At 37.4% G+C, this 25708-nt stretch overlaps 1 protein-coding gene across 1 annotated transcript in view; it reads left to right on the forward strand.

The window, feature by feature from the left end:
• LRRC2 (leucine rich repeat containing 2) overlaps window positions 1–25708 on the forward strand; it is a 63169-nt gene that overhangs the window by 26147 nt on the left and 11314 nt on the right. Inside the window, exon 4 of the mRNA XM_064736445.1 lies at window positions 12242–12378. Within this exon, the coding sequence (XP_064592515.1) occupies window positions 12242–12378 (137 nt within the window). The remainder of the gene's footprint in view (window positions 1–12241; window positions 12379–25708) is intronic.

The raw sequence follows: 25708 nt of genomic DNA on the forward strand, positions 1-25708 counted from the left end.
GAAACACAGAAATCTGAGCCAGAGCCTTCCACTCTTTTAGTATTCTATTAGTGAAGTAACACTCATGCTTTTGATTTATTTACTAGGACTATATTTCAGAAAGAAAATTTTACAAAGACATTGAGTTCTCTTTTATATCTTCAGCATGGCATCTAAACACACTAAGAGCTAGTAAACAAGACACAAGCAGGACATAATGGACATGAAATGAACACTAACTATTTTATCAGCACTTTGATTGCAGAACTCATATAGGTCAGTGAGTTTAATGGACAAACGCCTTATAAAACATAGTCTGGAAGAAAGTGGAAATAGCATGGAAGAAAGGTGAAAGGCTGCTAGTTTCCCACTAGATGCTACCCTAAGTCATTGAACAGAGAGTTTTAAGGGGTTGTTGCTTAACCATTGAGGCAGATAGAAGGAGGAAAAATTTTCTTTATTCTTATAATGTTATGCACTGTTAATGAAAATGATTCCGAAAAAACCCAAACACTAATGCTATTAATCTCTTTCTACAATAAAGTCATGAACACAGATCTCAGAATTACAGAATTGCTAAGATTGGAAATGACCTCTAAGATCATTGTGGCCAACTATAAACCTGTCCCCAAGGTGTTCATCTCTAAATCATGTACCTAAGTGACACATGCACACATTTTTTTTAGTATTTTCGAGGATGATAATTTTACCTGTTATTTGGGTGGCCTGTTCCAATGCCTGGCCAACTTTTCAGTGAAGAATTTTTCATCTAATATCCAATCTAGACATCCTCTTGGGCAACCTGAGGTAATCGCCTCTCATCCTTTCACTTCTCCCACTTTTTACATGGGAGAATAGACTGACCCTCACTTTGCTACACCCTACTTTTCAGGCAGTTGTAGAGAATGATAAGGTCACCTTGCTTTTCTCCAGGATCAACAATACCAGCTCCCTCAGCTGCACCTCATAAAATTTGTGCTCCCCAGCTCTGTTGCCCTTCTCTGGACACTCTGCATCACCTCAGTGTCTCGGGTTTGTGGATTAGAAATTGTATTCCCTAATTTAATGTTCCCACTGAAGCACTCCAAACCATGTGTCACTCACTCATTCCGCTCTCCCTCTCCCCTCCCCTTTCAGCCGTGGGGAGACGAAAATTTGAGGTAGAAAATGTAAAGGTCATGAATTGAGATAAGAACAATTTACTAGCAACAGCTGGAATGTCAGTTACAGAGCAAAGCAGTGATACCCAACTGCACTTACTTGACCAGAAGAGACCCCTTCTCCTACCCCTGAAAAACTCTGTGAGGTGATATAGAATAATCTCTGGGTATTAGGAATGCCCCCTCCCAGCAGCTGCAAAATTTAACCCTCTCCTTGTCAAAACCAGGACAGGAGCCCAGAAGTGAACACAGGATTTGAGGTGTGGTCTCACCAATGTTGAGTACAATAGGACAAAAATTTCCTTGGTCCTGCTGGCCACACTCTTTTTGATACAGGCTTTCTTGGCCACCTGGGCACACTGCTGGACCATATTTGACTGGCTTTCAACCAGCATCCCCAGATCCTTTTCTGCCAGGCAGCTTTCCTGCTCCTTTTTCCCAAGTCTGTAGTGCTGTCTGGGGATATTGTGACCCAAGAACATATAATTGCTCTTGGGCCATTGTCCAGCTGGTCCAGATGACTCTGAATATCTTTCCTACCCTCTACAGATCAATCTTCCCACCCAATTTAGTGTTGTTTTCAAAGTGGCTTAGGGGACACTTGGTCTCCACATCCAGATCAACAATAGTGACTTTGGGTTGGACTCAATGATCTTTGGGCTGGATTTGATGATCTGGGTTGGATATAATGATCTTGAAGGTCTCTTCCAGCCCAGTGATTCTGTGATTCTGTAATAAAGACTCTAAAGAGGGCTGGCCCCAGCACTGAGTCCAGGGAACCCCATTGATGACCAGGGGACAAGTAGGTTGTTCTAGTAGAAGGTAATGCAGAGCCTTTATCAGACTTTTTTTGGGAAACAAGGAAAAAGGTCTCATTGTTTCTAGTAGGAATCACTGTTCTTTCAACTGCATTAAAATGATGGGATTTCTGCTCATCAGTATATTTTATGTAATTTCCATTTATTCACTTTCCCTCCAATATGTTTATCTCGCTAGTTTATACACATGATTTATTTCTTTCAATGTTTTTGTTGCTGTTCTTTAATGCAAATACTTGCCTGGAAGGGCCAGAGAATGTTAGAAAATGCTTTATTGTAGGGCTTCCCTCAGACATGGTATTAAAGCACTCATCATCCTCCTCTCACCCGAGAACTTTTGTTCAGAAATTTTATTTTTCGATATTCATTAAATCTAATAACTCCTCAGTGGAAACATATTTGAACATTAGACACTGCATAACTAAATTTAGAGGTTTGCTAAGCTATAGATATTACTTATACATACATATATATTATATATCTGATCTATATCTTTTATATATATATATATATCTGTAGATATATATGCGTGTAACATATATAATTCTATATTGCAATAGTAATTATAGCTTATCCAGAAAATAATGCATAATCACTCATGTAGTCTAAAATTAAACAATACAAAAATCCACTCCAAGACTGTTCAGCATTTTTTTGCCAAAACTTCCTGATGTTTTTCAGTCTTACTGAATGTTGTGTGTTGATAGGACACGTGTTAGTAAGGCACTGGAACTGCTCTTCTTGTTATGGCATAAATTACAGAGGAGCTTTGTCTTAATTTTTGTAATGCTCTCTTTGTTTATGTGTAAAGGGATATGCTTGCAAATAGCTGTGCTTTTATTTCATGTACTATATATACATACAGAAATGAATATTAATGTGTATTGGAAAGATTAATTATTTTCATAATGAAACATTATGGAAGGTCTTGGATGATTAGAAATTGTTGAATACTGCTTCTAAGTAAAATCTTTAATATTTTAAGTATACTAATATATAAGTCAACTTATCGACTAAATTTTCACAAGGAAAATTATTGATGCTGGTTTGATTTGGGAGCTCTAAGCAAAGAGTGAGGACTGAGTGTTAAATCAGAAGGTAAGGTGTCTGGAAAGGTTAAGCACTAAGGTATTCATCATTTTGTCTTCTGCTTACAAAATAGCAATAACTAGTTAAATATCACAGCTCAAATGTACTTGAAAGCAATGACAGATTGTTGATGTTGGCAGTGACATACATCTTGTTGAGTCTTTAATCTTCAGACAGAATTGAAGTCAACTTTAGGTCAACAAATCATCCAGCAGAGGATAACCTGGTGAGGCATATTATGACAACTTTTGATTCTCACAAGAGGTAAAGGTGTAAGAGAACATCAGGTGATAAGAATATTTTCAATGAAAAGAATCATTGCTGCAGTAGAAGTTTCTGGACTTCTGGAATATTGATGTTCATATTCCTGTTTTACTAGATTTAGAAGATAATGCTAGTCTCTGAATCTGAGAGAAGAAGGAGATGAATCTTTCATCAGATATTTCCTATCAAATTTTAAAGTCATATATGTACATGAACAACAACATATTTGTAACAGAAGACAGCTGAAAATACTTTTGATTTGATAGTTTTTGTGTAATAGTAAATATTTTTATCAGAAAAAGAAAAGAAAAGAAAAGAAAAGAAAAGAAAAGAAAAGAAAAGAAAAGAAAAGAAAAGAAAAGAAAAGAAAAGAAAAGAAAAAAGAAAAGAAAAGAAAAGAAAAGAAAAGAAAAGAAAAGAAAAGAAAAGAAAAGAAAAGAAAAGAAAAGAAAAGAAAAGAAAAGAAAAGAAAAAAGAAAAGAAAAGAAAAGAAAAGAGAAAGAAAGGCATTGTCTAATTAAAATGGTTTGCCTAGGAATAACAGAGAAAAAATCATGAATGAGGTGTAGCCAGGGGATTTTCTTTATCTTCTGAGTGAGATTACAGCTTTAGCTTTGGCTCTGTGGCTGCAGTGCAATTCCTGCATGTAAAATAGTGCTAGTACATTACTAATTGCTATAACTGAAACTATCCTACAATATATTCTCACATTCACATAGGAAGTAGTGAGCTGAAGTTTCATATGTTGCCAAAGCCTTTACACTGGCATGGAACTGTAAGGTTACACTGGGATTTTTTTGTCCCTCAAATTATACTTCTCAAAGAGCTGTTAATAAAATATTTGTACTGTGTCCTCTCCCCTTTTTGATTTTCCAAATATTTAGGACTAAAAATAACTGCTTTTGAGGCATACTTTATTGAGAAATCACAGCAATTTTTTGTCTCTTTTCTAAGCACAGTATAAAATTTCCTTTGTTGATATCGTTAATTCAATTTTCTAGAACTCAGAAGGGAAAACTATTAGTAATAGAATTTTAAGTGACTTGATACCTAAAATAGCTTTTTCTATTAATAAGTTTCCCAATGTGTTTTGTGAGTTTCCAAGAAGAAAATACATATTCTCATCTTAAATGCCTATTCTGAGGAACTGCAAACTCATCTATTATGTTTGTCATTTATTAAGAATTCACTGTGATTTTTCCAACAGCTCAGTCTTGTATGAAACAGAGGAAAATTTTGTTTATACCCTCCCTTTGGAGAGGCAGTATTAAACACTGGTGTTGCAAGTTGGCTGTTTTTATGAGGACATTTTGGACTCAGTTTTCAATGGCAGTCTCTCTTCTCACACTTCCTGAGTGGATGGCACTGAGGGCAGGAGCTGGGGGAGTTAAGTCACTTGCACTGTAAGCAAAAATCAGGTTCATGACCATCTGAGGAGCCTGAATGTCAATGAAAACTGATGAGATGCATCCCAGAAGTTTGAGGGAACTGCCTGATGTAGCCACTAAGCCACTCTCTGAGTCATGGCAGTCAGGTAAAGTCCCAGGGGACTGAAAGATCGAAAATGTTGTGCCCATTTTAGAAGGAAGCAGAAAGGATGAAAGGGATCATGTGAATCTCATGAGGTTTAACAACACCAAGAATCAGGTACTGTGCTTGGGTTGAGGCATACTCTGGGGCCAGCGCAGGCTGGGGGATGAACGGATGCAAAGCAGTCCTGCTGAAAAGGGCTTGGTGGCTGAGAGGCTGGACATGAGCCAGCCATGGGCACTCCCAGCCCCAAGAGCCAAACGTGTCCTGGGCTGCATCCAGAGCAGCGTGGGCAGCAGGGGAGGGAGGGGATTCTGCCCCTCTGCTCTGCTCTGCTCTGGGAGAGCCCACCTGGAACCTGCATCCAGCTCTGGGCTTCCAGCACAAGGAGGACGTGAACCTGTTGGAGTGATATCAGAGGAGAGACACAAGGGTGATTAGAGGGATCGAAGGCCTCTCCTGAGATGACAGGCTGAGAGAAATTACCTTGTCCAGCCTGTAAGAAAGAAGGCTCTGGGGTGACCTTTCTGTGGCTTTTCAGTACCTGAAGGAAGCCTATAAAAATAGCTGAATAGCTGTTTACAAGCTCATGTAGTAACAGGACAAAAGGTAATGGCCATAAACTTAAGGCAGGTAGGTTTAGTTTAGATATTAGATATTCTTTCCTCTGAGAGTGATCAGGCAATTATTGCCCAGATAAGCTGTGTATGCTTCATCGCTGGAAGTGTTCAAGACCAGACTGGATGGGGCTTTGAGAACCCTGGTCTAGTGAAAGCTGGCCTTGCCCATGGCAGAGGGGCTGGAACTAGATGGTCTATAAGGTCCCTTCCAAGCCAAGACATTCCATATTTCAATTATTCTATGCTTTCAGATTAATGTAAAAAGTTTTCCAGCATTTTCCAAGTGGATCTACATTTAATAGGATCTTTAGCCAATAAAAGCATTCTGTAACCTCATCTCTGTTTTGTCTCTGACACCTTTTTAGAACCACTAATGTAGGCTTGTGTAAAAGGTGAATTTGTACTAGCATTATTAGAATGCTGCTTTGCTCATTAGAAATTACAGAATTTAATTACCAATTCAAGCTTTAAAAAATGAATTAAAAATTTAAGCTGTGAATATATGCAACAACAATGACACTGGATCTCTCATCTAAAACGAAATATTGATTTAGGGCGGCCATGGATTTAATTTTGGCTTTTACTGCCTCTCCATGGAAAACACAGAAATGTTATCTGTTTAATTCCGGAGTTTACATATTTTTTTGAATGAAAATTCAGCAACATGAAGCATAGTTAAAAGGAGTATTGTACAGCAATGATTTTACTATTATTGCTTTTAATTCAGAAGTTGTTCTTGAATATTATATGAATGTATAAGTAACATGTGTGGGAGTCAAATGCTCTGTTGCATTTGTACAGTCATGGAAGGGATGTCACCTCCTCTCTGCCTTCCTAAAGGGCTGTATTACATGCTCATTAAGCCTGATTTTACTGGGCACCCTACCAAAGATGGTGGATAACTTCTGCATGAAGAAGACATAAATAAGCCCCTAGATGCAGGTTTCAGGGTTGTGAAAGTCCATACTGCCTTAACACCCTTCTTTTTCCCCCTCCTCCAAATGGCAGTGTCTGTGGTATTTGAAGAATATTTTGGGATTCATCCCTCCACAATTTTGTGTACTTTAGGTCAAGATGCAGGATTTGAGAATCTTTAGTTTTCATATATGTTTTTTATAGTCACACATTTCTGCTCTCTCTGACAAAATTTGCCTAGCAGGTTTCACTCTGTAATCTGGATTACCATTCTGACAGCTCATATAACCTAACTCTATCCTTATCTACGTTGTTTGTTACAAAAATTTTGTAAAACAGTTTAAACAGTTATTGTAAACAGCTATTTACAGGAAGGAATCAGAGATGTGGCACTGAATGGAAACCAGGTTGAAATAAAAATTTTATAAAGGAGAAGCAAGTTGTTCCCAACTCATTTGGTTTCTATCTTTCAAAAATATGACTGAGCTTCCAGCAGTAGATCTTGTCTACCTGGTATTGCATGACCAGTTTGATACAGAGAACTATGGAAAATGAATGTTTGACTCTAACAGGAGGCACTTTGATGCCACAATTGTAAAATGAGCAATTAAACCAGAGGCAAAAATGTGTTTACTTGGAAAGAGAAGGTGTTGGTCATGAAGGAGGTTATGTGTGGATTTTCTCAAGGATCAGTCTTGACACTTAGCAATTTCCAGGAATAGGGTTACTGAAATTTTCTGACACAGTTTGTCTGTGTGTTGTCACTACAAAACAGGTGGAAATATGGTAAGGCTGATGAGCAGATAGGATTCTAAAAAAACACAGAGATTAAATTCACAGTTGCAGAGCTCAATATCATGTATTCAGTTTTTGTGCAGCATGTCAAAGATCATTAAATGCAAAAAATGAAATAAATGAAATTCCAAATAAAACAGTCACAGGAGGACTACTCAGTAATTTTAGATGAGAACAGATGCAAAATAAGTCTATTAGGACCATTTAAGGAGGGGAATTTTTATTTTGTCAGCAGAGACTAGAAAAAATGGCTTATTCAGACTAGTAAAATTAATTCTGAGATGTCTGTTAACTATGAAAACATCAGAAGTAAACACCAGGTAAGGAAAAAAAATGATTGAAAGATGAACTTGACAAAGGAATGGATGTTTATAAAACTTCTACAAATAAATTTAGGCAAGCAATCTGAAGATTATTCCAAATGAAGAAAATTAAGAAACTCAGTAACTTCTAATAATACCATAACAGCAGCAGATGTAAAAAATAAACTACTTTTCAAATGAAATGTTAGAAATGAAAAAAAAGTGATTATGTGAAGTGGTCATGCAAGGATTTTATCCAGGATATCCTGGTTAGTCTTATATATTTCTTATTGCCCTAGAGGGTGTGTTATTGTTTGACTACTGCTCACTTGTCAGGTGGCATAACTTAATCAACTGAAGAGCCCAGAGGTGAAAAATAGCCCCTATAGAATTCCAAGAGATTGCTCCCTGCAGGCAGATCTTGGCAAGCTTCATCCCATTCATCTATGTTGTCCTGCATTTGTTATGGAAATAAAATTCAATTGCATGACTCATGCCTTTTCCCAGTAATTTTCATAATCTTAGTCACAGCAATTACTGTAAATTGACTGTAGAATCTCTAGTGCCCTTCTGTCATGTTAGAGAGAGACTATATATGACAAGGAAAAATGTGATGCATTTTTTACTTTTTTTTTTTCTCATACCTGCAAACCATACTGGGAACATTGACATGCCTGTTAGGTGCTGTGAAAACCAGGCAAAGAAGCTGTGCTTGGGTGCCTACCACTACCCAGAAAGGCTGCTATCTTTTTGTGACTTCATGGCTCTGCTCCATGTCTCTAATGCATCAGAGGCGACCACCTGAGCAGAGTTAGATGAGTCAGTGACTATCATGTTGGTAACACCAGATGCCTTGCCTAGTAGTCCATCAGTAGTTAGTTCTTCAATTACTAATGGAACTGAGAGGCAGAACTTTCAGTGACTGAAAAATTAGCAACATCTGTTGTGGTTTAGCACTTGTAGGCAGCTAAGCCTCATACAGCTTGCTGTCTCCCACAGGAGGAGGGGGAGAGAAAGGGGAAGGCAGAAGTGAGAAAACTCATGCATCAGGACAAAGAGTTTAAAAAGTAAACAAATCAGTGATGCAAAAACATTTACTCACCACAAATTGATCCACATTCAGTCTCTAAGCAATAGAGATCTTAAAACTCGCTCCCACCTCTGTCTCCTGCTTTTACTGCTGAATGTGACATAGCATATTCCTTTGGTCAGTTTGGATCCAATGTGTCAGCCTTGTCACCTCTCAGCCTCTTGCCCACTCCTAGCTGACTCACTGGGGCATCAGAGTGAGAAAAAAAATTTTGCAGTATTAGCACTGTTCAGTTATTACCATTGTTTGGTTATAAATCCAAAACATAACACTATATGAGTTGCTATGAGAAGCACTAACTCCATTCCAGATAGAACCAGTACAATATCCCAATGCTGAAAGAACAGGTAAAACATTCCAGGGCTATTGAATAAATGGTTCTTCTTTCATTCCAATGGGATTTGCTCTCCTTTAACAAGGGATTAGTTGGTTGAGGAAGTAAATTCTAATTTTCTGATTCTCTAGTTTTAAGGCATTTCTGTCTTAATCATAATTTTGTTGCAATGAAGTGGTAAATTCATGGTTATGACACTTAGCACGTGATATAATATCTTCATCTACATTATGATACTAAACCCGGTGAGGTATCCTGATCAGTAGACTAAACTTCTATAATTTTTAGGTGCTTAAAATATAGTTCACATGTTGACACAATTAAATTTGTTTTATAACCCCAATGGCCCTTGTCAGATAATAGAGTACTGGCAAATAATAGTATACTGGCAAAACAATGCCTGTTGTAGTCTTACAGAAATCTTTTCTTCTATTTTAACTAAATCAGCAGCTTACAGTAAAGGAAAACAAGGTCACTATCCTAAAAGGAAAATTGAATTTTGAAATACACCTCAGTTTCTGGCAGAGCTACAACTGGAAGGAAGCTGGGTGGAAGACCCTGTGTTTTTCTTTGTTGTAACTTGTTGAGATTAGTGTAACATAGCTACCACAATATATGCCTTGTCTGCCACATGTGAGATGATTTGGGTGGTCCAGTCATCATTTAAAGACAATGATGTGTTCAAGGGAAACTGTGGGGTTTATGTAAAATGCTGAGTGATCTGGCAACTGCTAGTGTTGGCATAAAACTGTGCATCTCTGGTTCTGGCAACAGCAACTTCTCAAGGAAAAAAATGTAGGACTTTCTACTCTCTATGTCTCTTCTCTGTCCTTTTCTGTGGAAGCACTAAATACCCTCTGGTGAGGATTTCCATAGATTGCAAAAGGTGAACAACTCTAAGCCAACATTTGCTTTGGAAGAAGTTTAACTAAATGTTAATGTCTTGAGGATAAGAACACTATTATGACACTGTGAGGACTCTTTGTATTCTGCGGTGTCAACTAAATTGAATGAAACACCAGATTCTTAAAAGAACCTGGTTATAAATAGAAGACTGATTGTTATGATTTAGGTGGTGTCCCCAATTCAGTGGCCCCCCAAGACTCCTCAAACCATGCACCACTCCATTTTGCTCCCTGGCTTTCCCCTTCTCCTCTTTCTGTAGCACTCTTGAGAGGAGAATGGGAGGAACAAAAAGTAAAGATTGAGCACTGACAGAAGAAAAAATTTACCAGAAACAGCAATAAGCTAATGAAATGTACAGTAACAACCACAATGCTAATGACAGAAGTTACAAGAAAAGTCGACATTCACACAGAAAAAAACCCTGACAATAGAAAATTAATAAATCAGGCGGTTTCCTTCGCCATGGTTACTTGCCCAAACCAGAACCCCATCTTGCTGGAAGAAAGTCTCTTTCTCCCACTCCTGACAATGATGTGAGGTGGTATAGAACAATGTCTGGGTCCTGGCCATGCCATTTATCAGCTGCTGGAAAAATTAGTCCTGTCCTGGCCAGACGTGGAACTGATTTATGGAAGGTTTTGGTTGCTGTGTCGTCTCTTGCATTAAAAATATCTAGTCTGCTTTGAGAACTTGTTGGCAATGAGACTGTTCTCTCTGGGTTTCCAACTGCTGAATGCATTTGTGTTTCTTACTTCTGCATTTCCTCCTAAATGCTGTATTCTGTCACTGGGTAGAAGAGAATAACACAGGAAAATAAATTAATAGAGGGAAATATTGTCGATGTTAACAAGCTGAGTACATACAGTTAATATCCTTACAGGAAGGGATGCCATCTAGGACCACCTTGACAAACTTGAGAGGTGGGTTCATGTGAATTTCATGGAAGTCAACAGGGGAAAGTACAAGATCCTGCCCATGTGCTGGGACAATTTCTAGTATTGGTGCAGACTGGGGGTGAATGGATTGAGAACAGCTCCACAGAGAAGGACTTGAGAATGCTGGTGAATGAGAATTGGATGTGAGCTGGCAATGTGCATTTGCAGCCCAGAAAGCCAATGGTATCTTGAGCAAAAAGAGTGTGACCAGTATGTTGAAGCGAGGGTGTCACTGTGAGATTCCACCTGGTAAACTTAATCCAGTCTTGGGGCTTCCAGTGCAAGAAAGGCATGAGCCTGCTGGAATGGCTTCAGTGAAGGGCTGTGAAGATTGCCAGAGGTCCAGAACACTTCTGTGAAGGAAAGCTGAGACAGTTAGTTGGGAGAGTTTAGACTGAAGGAGAGAAGGTTCTGTTGCCATCTTATTGCCACCTTTCAACATTTAAAGTGCACTTATGAGAAAGGTAGGAGGACACTTTTCACCAGTGCCTGTAGCGACAGGACCAGGGACAATGGCTTCAAATGGAAAGAGAGTAGGTGTAGATTGGACCTAAGAAATTTTTTATGATGAGGGTGATGTGACATTAGAACAGTATGCCTGGAGAAATTGTGCATGACTCATCATGGGAAGAATTCAGACAGATTGGACAAGGCTTTCTACTAGCTGATTTTTGAAGGTTATTTCCAAATGAAACCATTTGTGATTCTGCAATTCTGTGATTATTCATGTAATACAAAAACCAGGCTTTCCATAAAATGTTCTCATTTTGTTATGTATTTACTGATTCCTTTGCTACCACATTAGCAGTTTGATACTTTCAAACTTCTTCCAGTTTGATTTTTTCACAGAATAACTTGCATTTTTTTTTCAGGATATTGCATTTTAATTATGTTTCTAGCCCTCTTTTTGTTCACAATTATGTAATGTTATAATTTGAAGAAACAAAAATCTTTTTTAGTAAATGTAGCATAGAATATTGTAATGGCCTTTAAATTAAGCCAGTAGATATGATAAATCACAAAAAAGAAAATAATGAAACACATGCACCCATCCATTATATAATCAAAAGTGTGTTATGCAGGATACTAAAGACAGAATTCTTGATGTGAGTTTAGTAGGAGTCATTGTTCTCAACGAGGAGGTTGTATAAAAGTTGCAAAGATGTGTTTCAGTTGGCAGGTAAATACATTTTCTACTGTGGTGAAGCCAAAAGCCAACTTCTCTAGTTTCAAATGAGGTCAAGAGGCATCTCATTGTTAGAAGAAACAAGATCTTTGAATGTCTTTGCTGTGTCCTTTCAAACTCTCTCCAAAAGCATTGCTGATTAAGGGCACTATTGCCCCTCAAAATGTTAATGATCCCTGCAGAAAATATTTATTAATCTTATTCATCATCACAATAAGGAGCTTTTTCTGGGCTTAACTGAGTATACCTTTTATTTTTGCTTTCTCTCTCTTTCTTTTATTTTTAAGTACACTGATTTGAATTGTCTTACCCTCACAGGCTGCTTAAAAAACCTCAAAGTGCTCAATGTGAGTTTCAATAATTTGAAGTCAGTTCCTCCTGAACTGGGTGATTGTGAAAATCTAGAAAAACTGGATTTGTCTGGAAATATGGAAATAACAGAGCTCCCATTTGAAGTAAGATAACAATCTATGTTTGTTTCCATCTTTTTTATTTGGCATAAAAGGTATTTTATTACATTGTTCAAATCTTTTCCTAACAGATTAAATCATATTCCTTGAAGTTTTTAACAATAATGTTTTACTAGTAATATCATTGAAAATGCCTTAAAAGCACTTAAATAGGGCCAAGGTACTTTGTTTTGGTTTTCCAGTAACTAAATTTTACTTGTATATATTCTGATATATTAAAGAGGACAGGATCCTAAAGGGGATTTGGATGCGGTAATAAGCAGAAGGCTGCAAATAGCTGTTTTCTGTAAAAATAAAATACATCTTGGTAGTCAAATTCGCATACACACTTTGTTCCCACTGTCTGTTTAAGTTTAAAAACTGTATGGAAAGTTCTACAAACAGCACAGCATTTTGCTGTGAGCACAAATATCTCTCTGAAAAGGATATTACATGTGAGGAATGCCATGAATGTATAATAGACTGAGAAAAGAACTCCCAGGCATGCACCAGCATTATTTTCTTTCTGTTGGCTGCATAACTGCTCTCTGCCACAGCTGCTCTGAGACTTATTGTCAGGGGGAAATAAAATCATTGGCTGGTACCTAACCACAATTTTTGCTGTCATCTGTATTTCTCAGGTTCTTAATATCCTGATTTCTGGGGGGTGAGTAGAGGAACCTTCAGGGAAAAGTGTCAGCCTCTTCTTTACTGATTCCTACTTTTTCCCTAAACATCTGTTACTGGTAATTCATTGGCAATGTTGGAGTGGATTAAACTTATGTGAGATCTGATTTAGCCCTGCTTGTGTTCTCTTCTGAGGAAAGTAATAGTAATTAATTTTCTCCACTGACTTTTCATAGTAAAGAAGTTTATTTAAAAAGAATTGCTAAAAAATGAGTGAACAAAATGGAAACAAAGAGTGAACCTTCACACAATAAATGCACCTGGAAAAGAAATGCTAGCAACAGAATAACAGTGCAGGTGTCCTTTCTCCTGCCTCTTCTCCTTTGGATAGCAAAATCAGTGACTTAAACAGATAGAATTTAACTAGTAAAAAGGAACCATAATGGAATCAGGAAATCATGTGTCCTGAATAGGCAAATGAATTAAACAAAATTATCTTAGAATATAAGAAACTTTCAAGTCCTTAAAAGTTTCTTCTGGGAAGATTAAAGGAGTGTGTGAGAATGGCATCAGTATTCTTCAGTGTAAAACTTAGTGAGAAGTAATAAAGGCCAAAACTGCAGCCCAGCAGAAATTATTTAAGGTTTTTTTTTTCATAGAGTAATGGCCAGAGAGACATCCCATCCAAAACCATGGCATTATCCTTGTCCAAATGCACCTCATGAAGTGGCTGTATCAGCCTATAAGAAACATGCATGTTCAAGCGCCTGGACTATTTCTATTTGGAACTGTTCTCTGGAACTGTTCCTTGAGGGACATGCCTTGTACAATAGCATCAGGAGGAAAGCACATTGCTCACTTGTCTGTTCATTTCTAGCAAAAAACTCTTTCTCTGCTTGTAAAGGCCACTTTCAACACTCTGTAAGTCATCTCACTAAATCTTAAAATGAGGTAATCTGATGCTACATGAAAAAAAATTGAGGATATGTACTCTCATATTTTACTTTCTCAAGGATTAGGACTTCGTACCATTTCATATCATGTTGAAGGAAGAGCAATCTGTTTCAATGTCTAGCTTTCAATTTTTAAAAATTTGTTCTGTTGTTGGATTTCTAACATTTTTAGATTTAAATATTTATTAGATATTATTAAATTAAATATTTAGATATTATGTCTAACATTTGAGATATTAGTTAAAATCAATATTTGATTAGTACCACAAGAAGTAAAATTTGGCAGAGAAAGCTTAGGGATCTGCAGTGGAGTTCAGGTCTATATTAGCTGGACTTGCAAATAAGAAATGTCTTCCTCTGGACATGAGTGAAAATATAAATTGAAATAAAATATAAGTGTACATAAGAAAGGTCAACCTACATGACATTATATTTATGTAGTCAGCTTGAAACAGATACTTACAGACCTCAGTAGCCAAGTTTAACAGAGGAAGGTATACTATGAGGCCTAGGGCACAATCCTCCCTGATATGACACATACCTTGTAAGATTCTTAGGTGGAGAGGACTTTGTTCTTCTAGCTAAGATGCTCAGGAGAGGCATGCCCGGTACCTTATTCAATCCCTCTCTCACCACAGTGTCATTATACTATAAACTATATATTAGTAGTTACAGGGAGAAGGAGATGGATAGATTTATTTCCAAATTTCTTGTCTATTTTGCATGTGAATTTAAGCATTACTATGATGCTAGTATTTGTATTTTAGCTGTTGGATAGAGTTCCTCTCACTATTATCATCATACAGGTTATGCAATAAAATTCTTCTTCAGGAAAAACCCTGTATTATAAATAATATATTTTATTATTAAGTTTATAGAAAAACTGCTGTGACCTTATTTTCAGGTGTGCTTTCTTCAGAAAGTATTGCTTTCTACAATTATTTACTGAACCACACAATTAGAGTTTCTTGTGCTTGATATTTCAAAAAGACAGCTCTGTTGTGGATTCCTTTTTTTCTGCCAATAGTTTTGCTGCAGCCAACAGCAACTATGTGACCCAGAGGAACCTCAATGAGAAGAAAGGGAATATGAAGAAGTTCTAATTTCCTCCATCCTACCATCTGGTACAGCACATGCTGTCAGTCACAGGACAGACAAACCATTTCACAGTACCAGGAGCGATACAGAAATGCTTGTGCTAGATGTTCTGATACAGGAAACAAATTTAAATTTTTTTTCGACATCATTGTGCCTTGAGCAGTGTTCAATACTATATCTGAATAGTCTCAGTAAGCGACCAGAATTTTTTCTGTATCATCTGGGTAGCGCAAAATGAAGAAATTAGGGACTGTTGAAGCATATTAAGAATTTGTCAAGCAGAGTGAGTATCTATGAATACCTACATCTTCATGTCAATCCTGTATATACTGATCTTTGAAATTCTGAGAAATTAAAATGTTATGCTTCATGGTTGCTTTAACACACTGTGTTTTCAACAGATCAAATTAAATCTTGTTTTGTATTTCTGATGCTGTTTCAGTTCAGTCCTAATATAAGCAAGAAAAGACATGAAGGCCTTTCAAAATCATAGAACCATAGAATAGTTTGGGTTTGAAAGGATCTGTAAAGATCTAGTGCAACCCCCTGCCAAGGTCAGGAACATCTTTAACTAGAACATGTTTCTAGGTCCCCATCCAATCTGGGGCCCTAGAATGTTTCCAGGAATAGGATACCTACCACCTCTCTGGGGTGCTTGTACCAGTGTTTCACCATCCTCATTGTTAAAAATGCCTTCTTTATATAATCTATTCGTAACCTCTTTTAGTTTAAAATCATGACTCCTTTTCCTAATGCCTTCTTTATATAATCTATTTGTAACCTCTTTTAGTTTAAAATCATGACTCCTTTTCCTATCACAATAGTTACTACTAAAAGCTGTCTCAATCTTTACTGGAAGCCCACTTTAAGAACTGAAAGGTCATAATGAGATCTCCCCTAAAACCTTCTCTTTTCCAGGTTAAACAATGCCAGCTGTCTCAGCCTGTCCTCACAGAGATGGTTTTCCATTACTCTGATAATTTCTCTTGTTCTCTTCTGGACCTACTACAACAGCTCCACGTCCTTCCTATGCTGGGACCCCAGAGCTGGATGCAGGTTCCAGGTGGGCTCTCCCAGAGCAGAGCAGAGCAGAGGGGCAGAATCCCCTCCCTGCCCTGCTGCCCACGCTGCTCTGGATGCAGCCCAGGACACGTTTGGCTCTTGGGGCTGGGAGTGCCCATGGCTGGCTCATGTCCAGCCTCTCACCTGCCAGCACCCCCAAGTCCTTCTGGGCATGGCTGCTCTCCTTCTGCTCATCCCCAGCCTGTGCTGGTGCTGGGATTGTCCTAACCTAAGCGCAGCTCCTTGTGCTTCATGTTATTAAATCTCAAGCTGCTCATGTGGACCTGGTTCCTGAGCTAGTCCAGGTCCCTTTGGATGACATTGCATATCTCTGGGTGACATCATCACATCACATCATCACATCACATCACATCACATCACATCACATCACATCACATCACATCACATCACATCAATCATCCAAACACATCAACTGCACCACTCAGCTGGATGTTATCTGCAAATTTGTTGAGGGTCCTTTTGATCCCACTGCTTATATAATTGAGGAAGATACTTAATAGCACTGTTCCAATACAGACCCCTGAGGCACACCCCTTCTCACCAACTCCCATCCAGATATTGGGACATTGACCAGTATTCTGGGGATAACACCACCCAGCCAGTTCCTTATTCAATGACCTCTCCAGCCATCAAATCACACTCTCTCCATCTCAACAAGAAGTATGTTGTGGGGGTCAAAGGCTTTACAGAAATCCATATATATGAACCCTTTCCTTACCTGTTCATGGAGTTATTCCACTGTAGAAGGCCACTAGGCTGACCAGGCAGAACATTTCCGTGGTGAAGATCCACTGGCTGTCCTGAATCATCTCCCAGTCTTCTGTGTGCCTTAGCATAGTGTATTGGGTTTGCATGGTCAGGTTTTTGTAGTATGGTGCTACAGGGCTGGCTGCTATCAGAAGCTGCTAGAAGCTTCCTCCAAGTCTGGGAGAGCCAGTGCCAAGGCTGGGTCAGTCAGAAATAGTAACAATGCTTCTGTCATATTTAATAATGAAATAAAAGTTATAGTGCAGCTGTAGTTGTAACCAGAGAAGAGTGGGGTAAGGAAATGCAAGAGGAACAACTCTGCACACACCAAGATCAGTGCAGAAGAAAGGGGAGGAGGTGCTCCAGGTGCCAGAACTGAGGTTCTGCTGGAGCCCATGGTGCAGGCCATGGGGAGGCAGCTGTGCCTTTGCAACCCGTGGAGCTCCAAATCCAAGTGGATGCAGAGATCCGCTTATAGCTTCACCTTGGCCTTCCTCACCCCACCCCTATACAAATGGAGTATGTTCCTATTGTCTTCTCAGGCTACCTGTCCCTGCTTTTGCTATGCATTTTCTTCTTTCCCTTTAGTTTTACCAGCAGTTCCCTGATTAGCCATTCTAGACCCTTTTCATCCTTGCCTAATCATTTACGCCCGGGTGTAGAAAGATATTGTGCACTATGGAAGGCATCCTTAAATATCTACCAGCTCTGTTTTTCACCCTTGTCCCTGACATAAGTTTCCCAAGGAGCTGCTATTGACTAAGCCGTTGAAGAGCTGGAAATTTGCTTTCCTAAAGCTCAGGGTCCTGACTTTGCTCTTCAACTGACTCATATCCCTCAGGATGGTGAATTCCATTAGTGTATGATAACTGCAGCCCAGGTTGCTTCTAATCTTTAGGTAACCAATTAGTTTACTTGCATTGATGACCTATGGGTCCAGGAATACATTCCCTCTGGAAAGGCTTTCTGTGGTCACAGGAGTTATAACTGGTGCTATTTCTCTCCTTTGCTTATCTGAAAAATGTAATTATAAGTAGTTCTCTCTTAAATTGTTTAATAATGCTAACAGGTGTGACTTTAAAAAAACCCTTGACATGATCAGGGATTTATTAGGCACTAACATTAGTCACCTATGATTTTCAAACACAATGGTATCCAGAACAGACATAAATAACTTTTTACACATTAATAAAATTCCAATTGATATTTTAAAACTGTGGTTCAATAACTGGAAAATTTTCAGTCTCTTTTGTCCTCTTTTTGTTGTCTGTCCAGTCCTCTTCATCAAAGCCATACATTTAGCAGGAAAAACAGGGGCACAAGCTCTATGCATGTGTGGAAACTTCAAAATAAGTCCCCACTGGGCATTTTCATATTACTTCTTGTTTTTGTGATCAGTGACTAACACATCTCAAAGTCATTACCTGGTAGGTGGGAGACCAGCCATCTCTATAGAAATGTAAAATGTTAGGTTGCTTTACCAGTACATTATTCTTCAAATCCATATGCTTCCAAACCTGTCTTGTTTCATTGCTATTTCTTTTTTAATGCATGTGACAATTATAAATAAAAAATATAATCAAATGTACCAGACATTACCTTCCCAGTGGTTTCAGCATCCAGTAAGGCACTGGGAGAATTCACCCACAGGTCCTTCCTGTCTTATTAAATGGGACTATAAAGAATCTGTTGAATCTTTATGTCTGTAAGATTTTTTATAGGTTGCAAAGGAGCCACACATCATATTTATTAAAAATGTTTGTAAGTTTTGCTAAAAATGAAATTTTATTTGTGAAGGTTTTTCAGGACCACAAAGCAGACAGAAGTACTGTAATTATGGGATTAACTTGGAAGTGGGAAGCCAACTTCTGGTAAATTTTTCATTTTAAATCACTAGGAAGAGTCCAATTGACTGTAATTGGGCCATCATTTCTGTACATACATTTTTCAGTATCAGAGGGGGTTTTCCAATTGCTTGGCTCAGTTGCATCTCCATTTTATCTTCTCCTGCTCTGCTCAGGGCTTATATTCTCTTTGAATTTGCTTAAAGCTCATGATGAGTTGTTTTCCAGTGCAGGTGGTCAAAGTGTCAATCCATGCAAAACAACAGCTGTGTTATGGAACTGGTATAAGATGCAATATCAAACATTAACAGGAGGGGTGTGAAACCCAAAAAAAGCAGGTGCAAAGGTGTTAGGTGTCAGAAGAGATTCTCAGAGGCCCTACTGCTGCAGGAGTTCTCATAAATGTTTTAATAGTTGAGGGGCTAAAGAAGGACACAGATCTATGTTAGGAAATAGGATTATGAAGTTAAGCATGGGAAAAGGTGCCAGTTGATCCCACTCTTGACACTGTGCTTCCAAAGCCTTCTAATTTATACGGCAGCATTTTAAAACCACTTCACTATCAGAATAAGTCAGCAGCTAATAATAACAGTCCACTTCACTGGAGAGCTGACCCGTGCTTACCTCCATGCTGTGGTGCCAGTGACCTTTCCTTTACCTTTCACATTAGTTCAGTAAAAGTAGTATCACCTTTCACAGTCTAAAACGTTTTTGTAATAGGGAATGACAGACAAGTAGTTTTACAGCATAAGGGAAGACTTAACAATGACCAAAGGGGCATAATGTGAGCATTAAAACATGACTATATTATAACAAAAAGCATGAATACAACTGTAAAAGAATTCAGTGGTAGGAAAGAATATTTGCTACTGTTCCAGTCCTGCTTTCTCTCAAAACAGCTCCAAATCTCTTGAAAGCAAAATAGGCTTTCAAAATTCTAATAATATATCCTTCATTCGTTTGTGAGATAATCTGAGGCAGATTTTATACAGCTACTGAATAGAAGCAGAGAGCAGAAAAAATACATAGTACTACCAGACTTGCATGTTTTGTCTTGCAGAAAAATGTTTCTGGTGCCAACATACCTGAATTGATGGGAATCAAAACAGTTATAGCTGGAGGGAGAGAAAAGCATGCTTTTTTCCACAAAGTACAGATGATGAGTGGTATTATTTATTCCTTAAGAAAAATAAAGTTGGAGAGTATAATTGAAATGAATGTATATAATTTAGTACTGAATTTTTTTCTATCAGTTTTTAACTAATTACAGGTAGTTATATGAATGATTGACTCTTCATAGCTGTAAAAAGCACATAGTAAGGCTGACTGTCATTTTTATTCATCATCATTGATCAGTGGGAAAGATATGAAGACAGAGATAGCCTGATCACTTGAAAGTAGACATCATCCCAGGATTTTTTTATCTCATATAAAACTTAGGTAAGATCTCTGCCTTACTAGTCCTGGATAAAAGAGCATAGAATTATACTCAATATAAAGTGGAAGAGATGTTGAATTTGTGTGGGAATTCAAAGAAGGATATGTCTTAGTGATTCCTGCTTTTGGCATCCTGAGATGCAACTCACAAGCAACTCACATGACTTCTGTCATTCTTAACTGTATTACAAAGCAGGATGAACTCAGGTTAAGAAGTGGATGACTGGAAAGCTTGGAACAAATACAAAAAAAGGAGACATTTCTTCACTAGCTGTTTAGACTATCCATCTAATTAATTATTTTTACTTGTCACAGAGTCATTTACTACTGATGGAGTTTAGAAGGAGATGTGTAATTTTATGAATAATGAGATCAAATGTTATAGAGGCCATGGAAAAGTTAAAACACAGTTTCGTAAGAAGAAGATTTCCAGACTTCTCTTATCTTTTACTTTGCAAAATCAACCTGTTTTTCCTATCCATTTTTAATTGATATGTGTTCTACTGGATTCCCTATCACCTGTTATTACTGTAGCCACATCAAAGTGTTTCTTTCTGGATTAATCCAAGGTGATATTGATAGTCTTGGTTTGCCAAATTCTGTGACTCAAATTTTGAGATTCCAAGTGCCAGTTTACTCATGCAGTGTGGATGTGGGGTAACAGTGACCAGTGCCTGCCTGTGTGTAGAGTTTGTGTGAAGAATGTGTGTGGCTATGTGACAGGACTTGCCTTGGCTGTGTCTGGTTACACGATGCCCGATTATATGGCTACATCACGGGGTCTGTATGCACCACAGATGGCTGCTGAGGGTTAGCTGCTGCTGACTCTAGCTTCAGCTATGTCATATGCGGGCTGCCATGTATTCTTGAGGCTATGATTTCATTTCATCTTGAAATACAGACGTGGTCAGTAGAAAATTATGTCTGAAGGGCGTGACAGTGGTAGCAGGGGGGCTTCAAGGCTCTGGATCACATGTAGGCATCACCATTTAATGACTTGTTGTTCTTTTCTGCCTTTATGGTTTCTCTTTGAATAGACTCCTTTCATTGAAGGGGGTTGGTTTAAGGAGAGGCAAGGCTACTTCAAACTGTCTTTAATATTGCTGAAATATTTCTTATTCTCAGATATAAAATGCTCTTTGAAATAGTGGTTAGAGGCAACAAAAAAGATATTGAGATTAGAGGACCTAATCTGCTGCTTCAGAACTGTAGAATGTTGAACTACATTTTTCAAAAAAAGGGAAGAAATGAGAAGGTTCTAAAATTATAGGTAATCTTAAATCTCAATTAATTTCATTGCCATAATTAAAGTCTTGATATACTTGTTATGTTACATACCTGGAGTGGTCCTCAGCATCTCAAAACTAGAAATCAAGAAACCTGTGTTCTACTTTCTGTGATATAATTTTTCACCTTGGTAAGTGACTTCCTGCCCCTGTGTTTGTGTTCCATTATTTCCATTTGCTTGTAGTGACTATTAATTGTACTGAATCACCACAACAGAGAACTCTTACTGTGTGTTTTTTAGAGCTTTGCATCACAGAGATTTATTTCCAGTTTTTTGTGCTCTGGTAATAATGATATTAGTAGAGTAATAAACCCTAAATTGCAGATCTGTTTTACAAAAAAGTTAAACTCTTAGATGTTATGACATTTGAATTCTCAATAAGCACTATTATTTTACAAGAATACTGGTGAGGTGTTTGTGCTGTATTCTGAGGTTGAAACAATTTGAACTGTGCTTCTTTGAACTGTGACATAGAAATAGAGATTTTCATTATTTGTGAAAATGTCATTTTCCTCAGAATTCTGCAAAGTAATTTAAAAACATGTTGTTGTAAATTCTAGAATCTAATTGTGTGAAGGTTTCATTTTATTGAGAGGTGCAATGATTTTTGGTTATGTTGCTCTTGCGAGGAACATTGTCAAAGAAAAATATGTCATGAATTACCAATTTCTCGCTCAATTGTTCTAACCTTTACAGCCTTTCCTAATCTTGATTTAGGTCTTTCAGAACTACTGCAAACCAAAAAATTAAAGAAAATAACAAAGTATTTTCATTCTGTTATTATCTATTGTTCATTTCCAAATCCCATAATTTACCTAGAGGAAAAATTAGGAATGATGGTGTTTTGTGTGTAGTGTTGTTTTAATCAGTGGGAAGTAATTTGGGATTAATTATGGTATATCACATTACATATATATCAAATGATTTATTTGATCTTTTCACCACTAATGCATAGTGAGTTCAAGAGTTCCATAAAATTACTTTTTCCATTTTTCTATCTTTTCCCAGGTTTCAGTCAATTTAAGAAATGTTCTTGCATTAGCTTGCACTCAGTATTAGGTTTTATTTGCAGTTGTGAAAATCTTGACAGCTTCAGATGCATGCTGTTAATAATAAATGTTACTCCTATGTATTTGCTCAGAAGTCATACTTTCTTTTGTTATATTCATGTTTTTATATGCTCAAAGCATTATATAGGTATTTGTAAAATGTCATGGCCACAGAAAATATTATCTGATATGGCAGATGATATACACAAATATGTCAAAGTTTTTTGTTTTGTTATTAAAAAATTATGGGGGCTGTATATGCCTCTAGTAGCAATGTGTAGCTAAACAAAGATAAGTAGCTTGGATGCAATCTAGAGGGAATTGAGTAGTAAAACATCTGTTTGTAAGCTACTTATATTGATATAGGGCATAGAAATAAAAGTATAAAATGTATCTGAGCTTATACTGTTTCAGTACCATGAAACCTGATTCTACACAATTTGTCTTCTGAACAGCTATGCTGGGACAGGCCAGATGACTGATTTTGTTAGTCATTTTTTTCTTGTTTTTTAAGAGACACAGGACAATATTTAACAATCCAAGGGGCTTATGAAACAAGCTTTCAGCTGCATTCATGCCTATATCTACCTGAGGTACTCTGAGCCAATGGAAGAGGTCTTGATATAATTTAGACTTAGCAGCTTCCAGAAATACAAGAGCATCTTGGCTACACTGAAGACCTGGCCAGATATATTCTATGCAGGCAGGTGCAATTTTTTTCTTATACACCATTTCAGCAAAAGTTTCATTAGTGTATAATAGAAAAAACCCAATCAACCAATCAAACAACCAACAAAAAACCCAAGAAAGAGATAATTTCCAGGCTTTCCAGTGAAGAGCTGGTGATTGTTGTGTAACCATCCTTACCAAAGATTACATGCTGAGTAGTATTGCTAGAGTACTGCTCTCCAGAACCTGTGCCACATCTCTGTAAATTTCACATTAGGGGAATTCTACCTCTAAAATGCATCTTGAAAGTCCAGCTTCATTGTAAGCTTTCTAAGGTATTCATTTTTATATTGATCAGACACCTAATAAGAACAACATAATTCAATGGATGCCCTAAGGTTACTCAGTCAGACTGGATGGAGTAGTGCAAAATAGCAATGAAGCACCAGGAGCTGTAAGAATTCACAGCCTCATGCTGTTAATTGCACCGAAAAGTTCTTAGAAAGTAGCCAAATATCTATTTGTACAAAATCTTGCTCACTGTACACACAACATATGTGCCATTCCTTAGCTCTCTTATCCAAGTCAGAAAAAGACCTGTTGCCTGTCTGATTATTTTACTAATATTAGTTTTATTTTACTAATATTAGCTTTTATTTTTTATTAGCTTTATTTGGTTTTACATGTTTATGTCAAAGCACAACATAAAACTTCCTAGAAAAACTGTTATAAAATAGGGAGAATAGAATCCTTTGGGAAGAGATATAGTCAAAATTTTTCCTGATAGCTTTGTCACTACCTGAAGGAAAGTAAATAAAAAATCTATGTGAGTCTAGTAGTGCTATAAGAAAGGAAGGAAGAGGAGGAAGAGAAAATTTGCTGTAATCCTGTCAAGCCACAAAGCAGTGGCCTATTTTGTTGAATTGTTGACAGCGTCCTCAGTTGTAGGTTTGCATACTATCAGTGTCATACACATGTGGTCTGTGAAGTTACAAGAAAAATAACTTTTATAGTGGATATTTTGCAACAATATGCTGCACTAGACGTGGTCTAATTGGAGATGGGATATGTCACAGTGTGCAAAGTAGTCTTATCTACATTGTAAATTTCACAAATATGGGGATATTCTTAATGAAACTCCTGCTTCAAGAAGACAAATTCAGATCCAAGTTGCAGGGTTCTCCTGCTGGTAGGCAATTGTTCACAACTGCTGTACTTCTCAGTGTCAAAAATAGCAAGAATCTTGTGCACTTTGCTGAAGTTACTCTGTGCCATGACAAAAAAGAATTTCCACCATTTCTGTTTGCAAGGCAAAAAAACCACAGAGATGCTTATTCTTAGTATCATAAAGATGGCTCACAAATTGCAAATCTTCTGACCTCTGCTGCTGAGGTAGAAGTATCTTTCTGGCTATAACATTATGTCTTCCACTTGATTTATTAGTAAGCTGATTTCTGGCTGACATTTCATGAAAGTCTTTTTTCCAAGCTTATCAGGCTATCTCTGCTTGATCTGGTGTAAAACACAGATTGTTGTCGTTGCCCAACCCTAGTATATATGTGGTGAAATAATTTCATCATCAATCATCCAAATGGGGTGATTGTAAAAAATTTGAACTACAGAACCACATCCTTTTATTTCTATTATTTTCTCCCACAATTTATTTATTTTGCATCTGTCAATATTGCATCATTACTTGGTTCTCTTGTGCTGGTATTACATCTTCAAACATCCTTGAGAGTCTTTTCTTTTGAGAATCTTATACTATTTTATCAATGTAAAATGAAATAGCCGATGTATTATGATTCTTTGTTTGAGCTGTCATCTTTGTTTATAATATACTTTTTAAGTTGCTACAGAATAAAATTTCCATATCTTTTGGATGTTTTTCCTGCATCCCATTTTGGAAAATAGTGATTTATTCTGGGTTTTAGAATGAGTTTGAATTAGCTCAAATGGGGATACTCAGTTTTTTGAACGAGAAGAGTAACTTCTCAAGATGCATTGTGTTGTTATGGCAAACCAGAATCGTAGTACATGCTTACATCATAATTAAGATGGTACTGTCTGAAGAGTATTTCTTCTGAATAGTATTGCTATGCACCTTGAAGCAGAAATGAAAGAATGTTTTTGGCTTTGTCTCTATTCTGTTGTAAGAGTAAACAATATTGATAATTTCTTGGTGAAGGAAGAGAATATATCTTTAAAGAGTCTTTTGATAGGTTCAAAGGCACTTTGTCTCCAAACATCCTGGATATGTTAGTTAATGTCCATATGCTAATGACATTGCTGTTCTTCCTCTTCTAATGGTTTTTAATTGAAACATGTGAAGAGTACGCCCTCAAGGCAAGCTACTGGACCAATTTAAGTCAATGAAAAATCTTTAATTGACCTCTGGTAGAGCCTAGTTTTCCCTTATGAAGTGCATCCTTAATTTACAAGTTTTGGAAATTTGGATATGACGTGACTTTATGATGGCAAAGCTTATGATAGCAAATAATATATGCAGAGTGTGTAGCTGCAGCATCAAAGGTATGAAAA

This window comes from Zonotrichia leucophrys, chromosome Z, assembly GCF_028769735.1.
Source record: "Zonotrichia leucophrys gambelii isolate GWCS_2022_RI chromosome Z, RI_Zleu_2.0, whole genome shotgun sequence".
In the NCBI taxonomy this organism is placed as follows: domain Eukaryota; kingdom Metazoa; phylum Chordata; class Aves; order Passeriformes; family Passerellidae; genus Zonotrichia; species Zonotrichia leucophrys.